General features: G+C 46.9%; 1 protein-coding gene across 2 annotated transcripts in view; it reads left to right on the forward strand.

Moving 5' to 3' along the window:
• Nucleotides 1–14,478, forward strand: part of LOC116399145 (teashirt homolog 1) — a 37,140-nt gene extending 22,662 nt beyond the window's left edge. For both annotated transcript variants that reach the window (XM_031876066.1, XM_031876067.1), the window contains exon 3: nucleotides 8,577–14,478. In XM_031876066.1, coding sequence (XP_031731926.1) covers nucleotides 8,577–12,115 — 3,539 coding nt within the window. In that variant the 3' untranslated portion in view covers nucleotides 12,116–14,478. The remainder of the gene's footprint in view (nucleotides 1–8,576) is intronic.
• The last annotated feature ends 1,382 nt before the right edge of the window (nucleotides 14,479–15,860 follow it).

Consider the following 15,860-nt stretch of genomic DNA (forward strand, 5'->3'; position numbering starts at 1 on the left):
GGGGGGGGGGACTTAAAAGGCACAGGTGTGTGTGATAGACAGGGGAGCTGTATGATAAATGAATCCAGGCAGATGGAAGAAGTCGGGCCTTTGGGAGTAGTTTTAGTGGCTGTGAAAATTGCAAGATTGACTGTGTGTGTATGTGTGGAGGGAAGGGGGGGTGGGGCATATTTTCTATTGGCAGGTCAGCGTCACACAGATGGGTGCTGGTTCAGATCCTTGCTGAGGGGCCCATTTCTCCTCATTTTGTCGTTGTAATCCACCGTAACCCATTGTGTTGCAGCCGTTTCAGGTTTCATGATCTACGCACACCATTCATGTCGGAGCAGACCTTAACGCACACACACACACACACACATTGAAAGGTCAACTGCAAACATTATAGTCTTAACACTGCATTTAGTGAACATGTGAGGGGGCGTTTTCAAAGAAATTGCAGGGTATTATCATCACAGGTAGCTCGGAGCTTAGACAGGGAGATTGCTGAAATGTTTACTGTAGATGTAATATAATAAAGACCTCCAACTGAGAGGACTCATAATAGTAATTACAGTATATAAGCAATCATGATAAGTATTACGTTGATATTGGAAGCAGTGCAAACTAAAGTAAAAGTAAACAAATATGATAGCCTGAATAGCTAAAATTACAAGCAATAAATAAAATAATTCACTACTGTTCACGACCAAAACTGATAATAATAAGAATTATAGTAATACCAAAGTGCTAATTAGCACAGTCATGTAAAATACATTTAAAAATACACACCTAGACTGTTTAGATTGGGAGCAGCCTAAGAAGAACGGTCCCGTTCACATCTTTGCAACCGAGTAGTTTTACTTGCTTGGCAGATCTATAAAAGGCAGCTGGATGTAAGCCACACGTCCATATGAGCGACGGTAACTGTAAATACAACCTCCACTCTCGACTCTCCATACCGGCCTAATTAGAGCCAGTTAGCATTTGTCATTGCGTTTAGGGGTGAAGATTAGGAACACCTCTCAATTAATCTGCAATCAGCCTGTTTGTTAATTAGCTAACCTGTTCTAAGTGGCCTTCAGGGCTCTTGTGTAATTAGCTAAGCTGCTGGGAAGCAGGTCTGTGAGTTGACATTGACCTAAAGCGTACACACACACACACACACACACACACACACAATACACGTGCACACACAAGCACATATACACTGTATAGGACGCACAGCTCTGCAGATGTCTCCAGTCATGGTCAAGAGGGACGAGAACCCCTGGCTCCCACTACATTACATAAAGAAACAAACGCACCCCCGTATGTTCAGGAAAAACAAATCCTTAAACACACAGGCAAACACACACTCTTCCTAACACACTTCATTAGTTGTCGCAGGCGTGCCGCGCTCATCCAAATATACATATTTGCACGTTGTCAAGCTCGCAGCGATACACTCGCACTGATTATTCCTCCATTCACTCTACAGCGAACCTGCATCCCTCAAAAGCATTCTTAGAAAAGACAGGAGGGAAAATAAAACACATACTGTACTCCCCATGCACACACACACTCTTTTGAACATTTCATCCTTTTCAAGTGCAACAACATCCCCACCAAAATGAACAGCTTCTCCATAGCTGTGTCGAAGTACTTTTTTTCATTTCTTGCTCACTTCAAAGCCATTTGTTTACTCTGCTGCCTCCTGACATTGTCTGTGGTAATTAAAGGAGCGCACTGAAATTTATGGTTTAATTATACAGGCCTTGTTATGCAGAGAAGACCAGGATGGGCTGATATGCTCAATAAAAATAAATAAATTCCATACGGGTTTATTGAACCCGCGTTTGCATGGAGGGTGCAATCGTTCCAGCCACTCACAGGTGTGTGTGTGTGTACGTGTTTGTGCGTTCATGTGTATGCACACACGCGTGTGCATGTTTATTTATGTATTGCCTCGCAGGACAGCAGCAGCAGCAGCACAGTGCGCAGTGTGAGTGGGTGAGAATGAAATTTAAAAAGAAAAAAAAAAAAGCCAGATGAATTGCAATCGATTGGCGCTGGTTCACTGTATTGATCTGCCAGCATGTTAAAGCCTGCTGTACTCCATGAAGAACACTCAGTCAGTCAGTGTGGGCTCAATCCCCCCCCCCACCCACCCCTTCACCAACTAACACTTGGCTGGATATACTGTAAATGTCTCCCCGTGTTGTTGCTGCACGCATGTGTAAAAAGAGACGATTGTGCTTGCAGCCCCATCTCTGGTATATGTGATTGTGTGTGTGTGTGACTTGGGTTTTGTGCATGCACGGTAATGGAGAGTGATCTTGGCTGTGGCCCACAAGCTGCTTCTCTGAACTGATCTTTGAGTTGGGTATAAATAGCGCTCACTCTATAAATAAAACAGCAGCACCTTTCACACTCACTCTCTCTCACTCACCCACACACACACACACACACACACACACACACGCACTCAAACCTGCCCACATGCCTCTTGGATCTTACACCTGCCCGTACACAAATGTATGCACAAATACTTGCACCTAGGCCTCCCCATCAATCCATATATCATTCTCTAGAGGTCAGATAGAAGGATGTCTGTGGGCCATATTGATATGTTTACATGAGAGCATGACCTGTATCAGCTTAGCACTGGCTACCTGCCTGACCTCTGACCCCACCACACTTTACAGAACAGTAATGCCCACACATCAATCTGTAGTGTGCACATTTTAGCTGATACCTTTATTCGAAGCGCCTTGTAACGTGAGAAGCTGATCGATATCTTCCCCGAAACGGTCATCAAACAGCAATAGCTGATGAAGGCATTGTACCTGAACCACTTTTGGTAACAGAACAGTCCCTCAGAGTCCAGGAAGACTCTGTCCCACCTCAGTAGTTGTCGAGGTTTAGACCTCAGACTGGCAGGCAAACTGACACCGCCATCCCGCTTGCAAAGCAAAAACACGCTAACAAACTGCTCTCTAAAAGAGCAGCGCTGTGACTTTACATAATGCAGCCGGGCAACTGTAACTCAAAATGACTCGGAGTGTTTGCATGGAGCCACCAGTGCAAACGATCACCGGAAAGGCTTGTGGTGGACTCAATGAATATCAATAATACAGAATTTCCCCACTAATCCTGTTTGCACAGCACTTCTTCACATTCACCCCACCTTCTACGTCAGTCCATTATGTAGCTACGTGTCTCAAGAACATGTCCCATCCGCTGCCGTCTTGCTGAGCTCAACTCAGGCTAGAAGTGTTTTGAAATGGGGGGGGGGGGGGGGGATAAAATGGTACAGCGAGCTGGAATGCTGCAGCAGTTATTTAAGGCCGTGTAGGTGCTGCCTAGGCCATATGCTCCCATTATTCCGCCCGGGAGGGGCCCATGTGGGCATGTGAGCAAGGCTGGAGAGAGGAGGAGGAGGAGGGTGGGAGGAGAACAGAAGGAGGGGGTGATGGAGGGGGGGTTAAGGGAGAAAGGTAGCTGAGGAATTATTTTAAGGAGAGCCCCCCTATCAAGCGTCAGAGGGGTTTTTAAGAACGGGATACCTGGAGAAGCCTGAGATGAGATGAGAATGAATTAGCTTCCAAAGTAAATGATCGCCTTCACCCTCAATATCCGGCGCTCTCGCCGTCGTCTTTGCATAATTCATCTCGTCAAATTTTGAGGTGTGACAGAGTATAATTCATGAACTCCTGAACTTTTCAGGTTGATAGCTTTTCTTGAGTTCGGGCTTCTCAATCATTTGCACATCATGGAGCTGCACTTTAATAAGATTCTGTACGGCACGCCTCCTCTCGCGTTTGTTTTGTTGCTTGTTGATTTTTTTTCACAAAATCAACCGCAACTGAAATGTTTTAAATATGTGACTGGAGCAGTGAGAATGAAATATTGTCAGGGTAATATCAAGTAAATGGTGAGAATACACTTCAGACCGTGGATCCACAAACTTCATTTTGTCAGGTCTTATGGGTACATTTTTCAAAATATATTTTCTGCTGCAGATAGCTTAATAACTATGCGTTAAGAAAACAAGGCCCAGATGCTGCTTTGTTATTGGCTTCATATCTCTTTCTCTCTCTTGTTTCTCCCTCTCTCTCTTCTTCCCCCTATCTGTATAGTCTCTTGTCAAACTGAGGCCTGTGTTCCTGATCAGGGCATTGCTCTCATGTTAGCCGCTTCACGGGAAGCACATCCCAGCATTCCCTCTGACATGCCGGCAGCAGCATTACCATAATTGGCTTTTCTACATGACGGGACAGAGGAAATAATAATGTCATTTTATTTACAGCCCTCTTGTCCCGGTCCGAGAGCTATCACCCCCCACCTCCCTCCTCATTCCTCCCTCCCTACCTCCCTCCTCTTTCTCCTCTCCGCGCATACACTGACATACACCCCTCCTTCTCCCCCCCTCGTCGTCTATCTCATCTCCCTCTCTCCCACTCTCCCTGTGCAAGGCGCGAGTCTCGTTCTGCCACGGCGTGTAGGTCAAGCGATGGCTTTTTGATCAGCTCCTGTCCAAAGCCATCAGGGTTGAGAGGCACGTAATGGAGAGCGGGGTGACAAACAGAATCTGGGGAAGGAATAAGACTGCCAGTTTCCTATTAGGGGCCGGCCTAAACGGCCTCTGCCCCCCCACCTCACCCGCCACCTACCCCCCTCCTCCATTCTCTGCTGCGAACCCACTCCTACACTGCCTAAATCACATGAGTGAAGGGGCCTGTGATTGGACATTAGTGCCGCAAATGACTGCCGTGATTGCCCCCTCTTCCCAAACTCACATCAAATAAATAAAGAAATGTGTGTAAATAAATAGAAGGAGGGGTGTTGGAGAAATGGGGCAGGCGGTGGTGGAGGTGGTGGTGAGGGGAGGCTGACTGGTTTCATCCCCATCTTTTTCCTCTCCCTCGTTTCATCGCCTCTCTGCCTTTCTTATCTGGTTTGTTTGGCTTTGACATCGACCAAATGGTGAAGCTCCGCGAGCCTGACAGAGAGTTTTATTGATTTAACAACCAGCAGACTCTCAGGCAAAGCAAAGGGAGAAGACGTGTAGGGCGGAGGAAGACGGACAAAGTTTTGACAAGGAGTGATATGTTTCTGCTTTGCTCCTTGCCAAAATACTGACGTGTGTCCGCTGGTTGTATTTCTTTTGGTTATCGTTTACAAAAATCAAGCCATACACAAAGTCAGGCCGCGTGTGAGGGAGAATGTTTGAGAGATGATCCGCGCTTAGGTCGACAATGTTGTCCCATTACGAGGCCCAGTGTTGTGTTGAGGCAGGATACAGGGCGTTCACCACAGTCTCCTCATCACAAAAACATCATATCAAAGCGTCGTCTGTTCCGCAAAGCAGGACTCAGTGCGCGCTCGGCTCTGGTCGGGGTAATTTTGTTTTTGAATGTTAAACGCACAAACCTGAACACAGATTGCGAATGCAAAATCTGTAACGACATGTAGCGTTCTTTGATCTTTTTACATATACGGTACAAATCTGAACCAAGGGTGCTTCAGTTGTGGTAGTCGTTCAGGAACTCTCTCATTGAGCGATGCAGAACAAAGCGCACACTTGAGCTCTCATCTCTAATCTAATAAAGGTCTTGTCGCCCCAAAGTATTTCTGTTAGCCTACATGAAAAACCTTTGATGCCACCTCCTTTGCAGCACCATAATGTGTGAATGCCAGTCTATTTGTGCAGTATGCATTTTTAAAAAGGCTCTGTGCAACACCCGAAGAGGCTACTGCGAACCCTTTTTGGTACTTAACATATTCTAGATCCCCGTTTTGTTAAGCAGTGTATTAACCATATGTGTAGGTATAAGGAGTTCAGTGATACACTCGGTCGGATGCTAATTCTTGCTTCCTTGGTGTGTGTTGTCGGTGATCTGGCGTGGCTGGTGGCGGGGCTTGATCGCTGCTGCTTCTGACAGTGAGTCTGCAGTGCTATCCTGGCCACGCTGCCGCCTGTCTCCTTGATGGCGGCACGTCCCCGAGCAAAAGTGACAGGCGCTTTGGCGCCCGTGCAGATGGCCCTGCTCACAGCCATCACCCACTCTGCAAACCAAACCGCCAGGGACGGGCACGCAAGCCCTGCCCCTTCCCGAGCCCGCCCCTTGCCTGCTGGTGTTGCTCCGCATATGCGTGTCCAGGGCGAGAGAAGAGAGCTTAATCTGTCCGCCAGTCAGAATCACACATCTTCCAGTTGCGGTGATTGAACAGATAGAGTTTATATGTAGCTCTTGATATTTCTCCTTCCTCGCGCTTCAGATTTTAGCATCCTGTCAGAATGGATGCAGCCCCTCAAAAGAGATTGGGGGGATAATTTATTTCAGTCTAACGTTTGCCACGTTTCATCACTAATATTCTACATTTATGGTTTGCGAAACCGTCCACTTGCCGCCTGTGATTTTTACAGATGTCTGTGTCTGCCAGTCTTTTGTCTGTGTGTGCTTTTGATATCTCCCTCTTTGTTGTTTCCATGACAACATGGCAGGACAGGCATTGATTGACAGGGATCGTCAAAGGGTTCCCTGGCGACCTGCTCATTGTTCGAAAGCCCCTCCCTGCTGCAGTCTGTGTTTTGTCACTCACCCAGTGATATTTCTGATCTGCTGCTTCTCATTCCTGCTGTCTCTGTGTGTATGTGTGTGAGTGTATGTATTAAGCACTGAAGACGATCGGGGTTTAGCTATTTATTTATTTTTTGTCTGCAGCCGTTGTGACTGACTCACATAGGTAATTCCTGCTGTATGTTTGCGCTGTTTCCATGGGTTTGTGAAGAACAGATAGCCGTCTGCAGGATGTTTTGTATATTAAATGGCTGATGTATAATGATAGCCTAGTGTTCTGGAAGAGGGTTAGCGAGGGGGAAGGCACTGTAACAGAAGACACTCTGCAGATGTGTTGTAGAGAGTACGGCACGTAATGCTAATCTGCTGTGTTAGGGATTTTCAGGAGTTTTAGAAACTGTCTCGGTCTCAGTCTGTCAGTGGGATTGAAGCGCAGCCAGGTTCTCCTGTAGTGCTCTCATTTCACTGAAATCCTGTCAGGCGTTAGGGGAGTATGTTGCTCATTTGGAGAGGGGTGTATCAGTAGCACACAGCAAACTCAGACTTATAGGCAATATTATGGTTGCTGGGCTCAGGTTTGCACTGTAAGAGCAAACATGTATGAGCTGCAGAGTGCGTAAACCACACTCATCGGCACGGAGAGGTGAGCATGCAGGCGAACACGCTTTTGGCAAACAGGCACTTACTGAAGGCACTCGCACGCACACACACACACACACGCACATCATCACGCAGTCACAGTCGACGGTGCAGCTGCTCACCTCCCCCACCTCCTCCACCCATCTCCTCTCAGGCAGCAGTAAATGTTGCCAGTGTATATATATCAGGTATTATGTCCACTTAGATTATGATATGACAGGTTAGCGTGCCGTTTGAAGCTGACAGCACATCTGTTTCATCAGGAGAGACTGATACTGGCATCTAGGACACACATCTCACCATGCAGGAAGGAGATAAAGGAAGAAGCTAGGGGGCTGTCTTTCCTGTCTCCCTGCCTGCCTCACCCCCTCTCTCTCTCTCTTTCTCTGTCTCTCTTCTTTCTCCCTTTTCTCTTGCACCCACTCTCCCCGCCCACCAAACCCACCACCTCCTGCTCACTTTTTCTTTCTCCCCCACATCTACTTTTCATTTACTTGTTCTCCTCCGAACCACCTCCTGTCTCTCCTACTTACTGATGCTTGTTGTTTCTTCGCTAGCATGCAAACACACACTCGCACAGATACATACGCATGGTCTAGCCTTCTATCTCATTTGCCTTCATTCGTTTTATTGGTAAACCTGTTACACCTCAGCCTTGTGTAGTTCCCTTTCACTCTCCTCTTTTAACCTATTTCTGTTGAGCATTGTCCATGCCATATTGGATCACAGAACAGTAGTAGTATTTGCTTATGCCCCAGACTCCTTCCTGCAACAATCAAGTACCATTGTTTTGCCAGTTCCTGCTCATTAGTTCAAATGAAAATGACCTTCAGCGCATCAGAGTGGGTTGGGAAAAGCTGCAATATCTCCAAATGAATGTTTTGTTTCTTTCCCTCCCCGATCAGTTGCATAACCTGAACATGTGAGGAGCGGAACTTCACTCACTGGATGAGTGAAGGGCAATAAAGCTTGGGGAAGAGAGAAAGAAAGAGAAAGGGGGAGTTGAACATGCAAGCATGCAGCTGGCTAACAAGGCCAAACAGCCAGTCATTTCCTGGGGAACATGAGGCATGTGTTGAGGAATAGGGAGTTGGGAAGGAAAAGGACAACTGTCAGAAGCTCAGTGATTTATTTTTCCCTTGGAGGCTTTTTTCACCACTGGCTTTCAGAGCCACATGTGTGTGAAATACACACAAATTCATGCATGCATACACACACTAACATTGGATGAGAGTAAAGGCCTACATTTCCCATCATTGAGTATTCATTCCATGTTATTTTGACGGCGCTCCTGTTGGTGTGCTGTAAATCTTTAATTTCACTGAGCTGACCTCTTTTCTTCCTCTTCTTTTCTCCCCTTTTTTGTCCTCTGTCTCTTGCTCTCTTTCTCTCCAGCGTACATGCCCGAAGATGAGCTCAAGGTGGGCGATCACGATGAGGAAGAGCACATGCAGGATGACGGCCTCTCATTAGATGGCCAGGACACTGAGTTTCTGTGCAACGAGGAAGAGGAAGATGTGGACGGAGGCCAGCCACCTAGTTACAGAGACTCTCCACTCAGCAATGGCACTAACCCTGACGCTGGATACGGGTCTCCCCTCAGTGATGCCAGCGACCGGCTGACGGACTTCAAGAGCACCTCTTCCAGAGACGGTCAGGAGAGGGAAGGCTCAGCTTTGCCCTTACGCCCCAACAACGGCCTTTCTCTCCAGGATAGCCTGGCACAGATGAAAGCCGTCTATGCAAACCTCATCTCAGATGCCTCTTGGTCCAGCATCACGATGGACATCATGAAATCTAAGCCTGCTGCAGCTGGCAGTGTCAACAGTGCCCATACCACTCCAGAGCCCGCCTCTACTCCGTCTGTCTCCATAACTACGACCACAAACAAGAGCAGTGGGGTCAACATGGCTAGCAGTCACCATAACGGCAGAAGCTCCAGCACCACTGTCAACCACACAGGCAGCGCAAGTGGCAGCACTAATGGCACAGCAGGTAGCTTTGTTGGCAGCCATAGTGCAACCAGCTGTAGTGGGAGCAGCAGTGGTGTGGCTAGTAATGGTGGTGGTGTAGCCTATGACTGGCACCAGGCAGCACTTGCCAAAACTTTTCAGCAGAACCCCTACCACCTTTTACCAGAGCCCAGCCTCTTCAGCACAGTGCAGCTCTATCGGCAGAACAACAAGCTGTATGGTTCTGTTTTCACTGGTGCAAGCAAGTTCCGCTGCAAAGACTGTAGCGGTGCCTATGACACACTAGTGGGTTTAACAGTCCACATGAACGAGACGGGCCACTATCGAGATGACAACAAGGACAAAGAGGAGGATCAGGGAAAGCGCTGGTCCAAACCACGCAAGCGCTCCCTGATGGAGATGGAGGGGAAAGAGGATGCCCAGAAGGTGCTGAAGTGCATGTACTGTGGCCACTCATTTGAGTCTCTGCAAGATCTCAGTGTTCATATGATCAAGACCAAGCATTACCAGAAAGTGCCTCTCAAAGAACCAGTGCCAGCCTTGGCCACTAAACTAATGTCCACTTCTGCTAAAAAACGAGCAATGCATGATGCTATCGTCTCCCCATACTCCCCAGACTCTGTCCATGCTGGTAGTGGTGGTGGTAATGTATCTCTTGGGGAGGTTGGCAAAGATACAAAATCCGCAGCTAACCCCTATGTTACGCCAAACAACCGCTATGGCTACCAGAATGGTGCCAGCTACACATGGCAGTTTGAAGCTCGTAAAGCCCAGATCCTCAAATGCATGGAGTGTGGGAGCTCTCATGATACACTGCAACAGCTGACTGCCCACATGATGGTTACTGGTCACTTTTTGAAGGTTACAAATTCTGCATCCAAGAAAGGCAAACAGCTGGTTTTTGATTCAGTGGTGGAAGAAAAGATTCAGTCTATCCCACTGCCACCGACCACCACCAGACTCCCTGTTCCCAGTGGTGTTAAGTCCCAGCCAGTGTCACCTGCCCTCTCCTCTGGCTCAGAAGAGAAGAGGGAAGGAGGTGAAGATGAAAAGGTCGAAGGCGGTGGGCCAGTGGAGAGAAAAATCAAGGAGGAGAGAGATGACCCAGGTGAGAAATCTGAGACTAACGCCACGTCATATAAATACCTTAGAGAAGAAGATCTGGAGGAGGCACCAAAGGGGGGTTTAGATATTCTCAAATCACTTGAGAACACAGTATCCAGTGCCATCAGCAAGGCCCAGACAGGCACACCCAAATGGGGTGGCTACTCGAGCATTCATGCGGCCTACCAGCTGCAGGGTGCCATGAAGAGTTCTGCTACCATTCTGCCCCCAATGGTCCAGAGTGTCCAGATGCAGCCGATGTTTAACAGTGGGCTACGAGGCCTGGTGACTGACCCCAGCTCAGTCATCCACTCGCCTCGAAGCCCTTCCTCCCCTGCCCCCCTCAGGAGCAATGTCACTGCCATGGAGGAGCTTGTGGAGAAAGTGACAGGGAAAGCTGCCACTGTAAAGAAAGAAAAGGAGGAGAAGATGGTGAGCCTGGAACGATACCGGCCCCCATCGCTAGTAAAATCCCCCTCTCCTGCACTAAGAGAGCAGCGAGAACAATTAGTATCTCCAAATGACCTTTCTGTAGGTAAACCATCTGGTATAAGAAGTAGCAGCCCGAGAAGTGCAGATTCAGAGTTCATCTGCAAGAAGGAGCCCAAAGAGAGCCTCGTAGATGGCCACCACAACCATTCAAAGAACGGCTCTGAGGCATGCCAATCCCCGGTAACGAATGGCAACAGTCTTGGCATCATCACCGATCACTCACCGGAAAGTCCTTTCATCAACCCTCTCAGTGCACTCCAGTCAATCATGAACACACACCTGGGTAAGGCCTCCAAACCAGTAAGCCCAGCTGCAGACCCACTATCTATGCTTTACAAGATCAGCAACAGCATGATGGACAAGCCAGCTTTCAACCCAACTCCTCAGGGCAAGCCAGCTGAGCCCATCAACCACTATCCGTTGTATGAAAACAGTGACCAGCCCATAGACCTTAGTAAAAGTAAGGCCACCATTAACAGCAACAATAACAATAACAACAACAGCAGCAGTATGCTCCTGACCAACAACAATGTAAATGGTAACAAACCCCTCATTTCCCTCCCTGACTCGGTCTCCTCTCCTCTGAGAGAGAATGCTCTGATGGACATTTCTGATATGGTGAAGAACCTCACTGGGAGACTGACGCCCAAATCTTCAACTCCCTCCTCAATCTCAGAGAAGTCGGATGCCGACGGCAGTGCATTTGAGGACGCCCTGGACGACCTCTCTCCAGTGCAAAAGAAGAAAGGGAGGCAATCCAACTGGAATCCCCAGCACCTCCTCATCCTCCAGGCACAGTTCGTCTCCAGCCTGAGGGAGACCTCAGAGGGCCGCTACGCCATGACTGACCTGGGCCCCCAGGAAAGGGTCCACATCTGTAAGTTCACCGGCCTCTCCATGACCACCATATCCCACTGGCTGGCTAATGTCAAGTACCAGCTGAGACGGACTGGGGGCACCAAGTTTCTCAAGAACATGGACTCGTGCCAGCCCGTGTTCCTCTGTGGTGACTGTGCCTCCCAGTTCAGGACTCCTTCCTCCTACATCGGCCACCTGGAGTCTCACCTGGGCTTCAGCTTGAAAGACCTGTCCAAACTGTCAACTGAGCACCTTCGGGAGCAGCAGGCTGCCTCAAAGGTGATCACAGACAAAATGACATTCGGCAGCCCCCTGTCAGCCTTGACCACGGCAGAGGACGACATAAGCTCTGTGTACCAGTGCAGACTTTGCAATAGGACATTCGTCAGCAAACACGCAGTCAAACTGCACCTCAGCAAGACCCACGGCAAGTCTCCGGAGGACCACCTGGTGTACGTCAATGCTTTGGAGAAACTGGAGAAGCTAGACAAGATGGAGAAGGTTTAAGCGGGGTCTCGAACTGAGAGTAGAGACTGACAGCTGTGGAACTGACTAGAATTTCATTGCACTAAAATGACATTGTTCACAGTTACTGCACTGGGCCGAACTGAGCCGCCAGAAAAAAATCGGTCTTATTATATTTTTTTTTTGTTGTGATAACTGCCTGACTGGACCATGTCTTTTCATGTTGATTTGTTTTTGTTTTGCCAAGCTTTTTTTTACACTTATTTTGTAATATATTTATATGCTATTTGTCTGATCTGTGCATGTATTTTAGTGAATCGAGGTTAAACACAAGATTTTAATCTTTTCATGGCAAAAATACAACTACTGCTTCAATGGTAAAAGTGGCGAGTGGGAAAAGAATTGGTGGGAGAGAAAACTGTAAAATACTTGATATGAAGAAGGTGAAAATTAAATGTATACACCAAAAGAATGAAAGAATACCCCGAAAGACTGAAGTAGCACCTTAGACAGTTGAATTCTGAATTTGTAAAGAGAACATGTTTTGAAATATCTTGCATTTGTCAAAATCCGTCAGATTTTAAAAGATCAAGGACCATCATTTCCCCCCTTCTCCTTTTTTTGGGTTCCTGTCACTGCAATGTTTCTGATGATGAATGGCCTGCTCATAAGTCTGTCAGTGTATTAGAAAAAAAGATCACGTGAACATTTGGAAAAACTGAAATGCTGCTTCTGGTTACGAGTCAATCAGTGAAAATGAATGGCCGTCAGTATGCAAGTTTGCTCAAAAAACCTTTCCTTGTTGTGAAGTATCACCTTATAGCAATTTTCCAGTTGTATGGTTTGTTACAACATTCTCTTTCTAAATTGTGTGGCTTTATTCAACTGTAAAGAGAACAGTCCGTTACATGTAAATGATTACCAGTGAAATGTCAGTACTCCATAAGACATATCTTACCATTTGAAACAGCTCAACATTCTTTGTATCTTAAGGTGTGTGCATTCTCTAACTTTTATATTGTCATTTTATATACAAAAAAAATGATAAAAAATAAAAACAGATGGTGTATATAGATATATGCTGTAGAGCTACAAAATGTCCTTTTTTTAAAGAAAATACAAATTTAGCTTCTTTGGCTTGGTTTACAGAAATGATTTTAATTATACTTGCATCCAATTTGATGCATGAAATGGTGTGGAAAATAAATAAGCGATGCACAATGACTATACATTTCAATGTTTTATCGACAATATTGTAAAAAAAAAAAAAAAAAAAAACTTTTTAGCAACGATTAGTTTGTTTCATTTCTTTCTCAATTGTAAAATAAACCCCAAAGCAGTTGTTAACAGTCGTCCATTTGTGGTTGTGTGTTCATTTGTCACGGTGGTGCACCAAACTCAACATGTATAAAATTCCACTCTATAACGTTTGCTTGGCGGCCGATTAAAGCGATCGTACCCATATTAAATCCGAACCCAGTGTAACAGGATTTCTTGTTTTTTTTGTGGGGGGGGGGTTATATTGAAGCATTGCAGCAGGAGATCCAAAAGGCCCTCGTCTCACTGTTGGTGTTCTACAGCAGGCCAACGTACGTGTACAACATTTTAAGAGAAAAAGGAAAAGTCACTGGTGTCATACTTATAACTGATGACTGAGCCACATCATACTGCTGATGATTATATATATAATGAAGATGACGGGGATGATAAGTCTGTAAGGGTGGCTATTGTACTGCGAGGAACTCATGCTAGGCTTGTGACTGGCCTTCGGAGGGCCCTCTGAAAGAATCAGTGTTATATTAATGACGGCAGTGTACTTTCGCCTGTCTTGGAACAAAATCAGATGGGTGTCTGTGCTGCCTGATCAAGCCTCCTGACCGGCCTCACTGAAGCAACCAGTAATTAACACAACTGTTCATTTGATACATGAGCATGAAGCTGTCCCTTTTCTCATTTTCTCTATCACACACGAATTGTCAATTGGTGAGCGTGCATCGCTTGCATCGTTCATCAGGGCCACAATCCAACGCACATGTGTGCAGTACACGCCACGTTTGAGCAGATTTATTCAGATAACATTGAAGGATAAAGTGTAATTTTTTTGTTAGCGTTTATCGGCTGAACCGAGTGTGTGATTGTCAGTCAGTGAAAAAAATGTAGTTTAGTGCAGAAAACCTTCGCCTCTCTGCTCCATTTACTTTGATCTCATCTAAAAATGAATGTTTGCGTAGTTGCTTGCAGAACATGTCAGAAGATGTCTGCACCGTATTTTACACATCAATCAGCTTCTACGTCGTCTCAGGTCAAGTCCTCCGCTCTCCTCTGTTGTCTCTGCTTTGTGTGCTGTTGTGTTCTCTTACGCCGTGTTCAATGTACACCATGGCCTTAACATTTAGCTTCAGCGAGAGCTGAAAGTGATCCCTTGTGCACAATGACCTCCAGATGACCGCCAGCAAGTTGTGGGGTTTTCTTCCTCAGGCAGCCCTGCAGGTAAACCATCGGGAATCTGATCTCTGATCTCGCCCTCATGTCTCAAGACTCTGATAGAGTACTCACAGTGCCAGCCTTTGTATGGATGACGCCGTGCTGCAGTGTTATGACTTCCATTCCTCACACTCACAACATGTCTCGTGTCGGCTGAGTCAGTCACACGCACGCTCACTCTCCCCAGCTATATTAGCGCGAGTGTCTTTCTGCAATTACGCACCTCCTCGATCTGGCTGCACCTCGCTGTGTTGATACATGGATTCAGTGACAAAGGAAACACAGGCAGCGGGTAGATTAGCCCCGGCTGAAGGTGCAGCTTCCTCGGGAAGGGGCTGCTAGAGTTGGGTTATAAAACAAACAAGGCAGATAAACAAGCAACATTTGGAGGAGATAGTGTTCCCTGCACACCAGAAATAAAAAACACCTTGTAGGTTTAATACCCCACAGCTAAACCTGTAATTTTGCTGTGCCGTCAGATAGCTGCTGAGCCGATAGAGACTCTTGCCTGCTTTGTTAGAGATCAGCGCACTGTTTCCTGTGCGTATTCTATGTAAATTACATGCGATAATCGCCACGCACGGCACAATGCTGGTTTCCCGTGGTGCAAACGGAAACCGAGGGTAGATAAACGCGGGCTGGGCAGATTTGCATAGCCTTTGTGTTTTGGGGCGCTGCTGAACGTGAGCCCTAAGGATTGGTAGGGATTTCCTCAAGGTTTTGTATAAGTAAATGCCTGCTTCCTCTCAGGGCTGGGACCATTATGTACAGCAGACAGGGGTGGGTGTAGACAGAGGGCACAAACGGAATAACAAAATTACCTGGGCTGGTGGGAACACGGGGAGTATTAACCTGCATAACTCGCGCCTGCCTCTGCCGAGATAGAACAGATGTCTTGGTGTTTGCAGTGTATACTCTTTACTCTCAGTTCATCGCACCAAGTATGCTGTGTATGTTTGTGTCATCTGTTGATAGAGAGGTGTCCCTCTATGGTTAGGAGATCACAGAGAAGTGAGGTTAAATAGGGAGGGCGTGTTGGTCCCAGTGCTTCTGATATTTCCTCAGAAGTTCATCTCCAAAGCTCCAAGCTGTGTCATTACCTCCAATGTATGTATGCTCAGCGGAAACACACGCACACACACACACACACACATGCACACCTGTGGTTTCCTGACAAATCTTTTGTTGGGCTTATGTTCGTGGTCCTTGTTCCTGGTTTGTATAGCGGCATGAAGATCATTGTCAACCCGCGGAACAAAGACAAAAAGCCCCTGCTGAGGATCCCGGGCGCGTGTCTGCCGTC

This window comes from Anarrhichthys ocellatus, unplaced genomic scaffold, assembly GCF_004355925.1.
Source record: "Anarrhichthys ocellatus isolate YVR2014 unplaced genomic scaffold, GSC_Weel_1.0 scaffold103, whole genome shotgun sequence".
NCBI lineage: Eukaryota > Metazoa > Chordata > Actinopteri > Perciformes > Anarhichadidae > Anarrhichthys > Anarrhichthys ocellatus.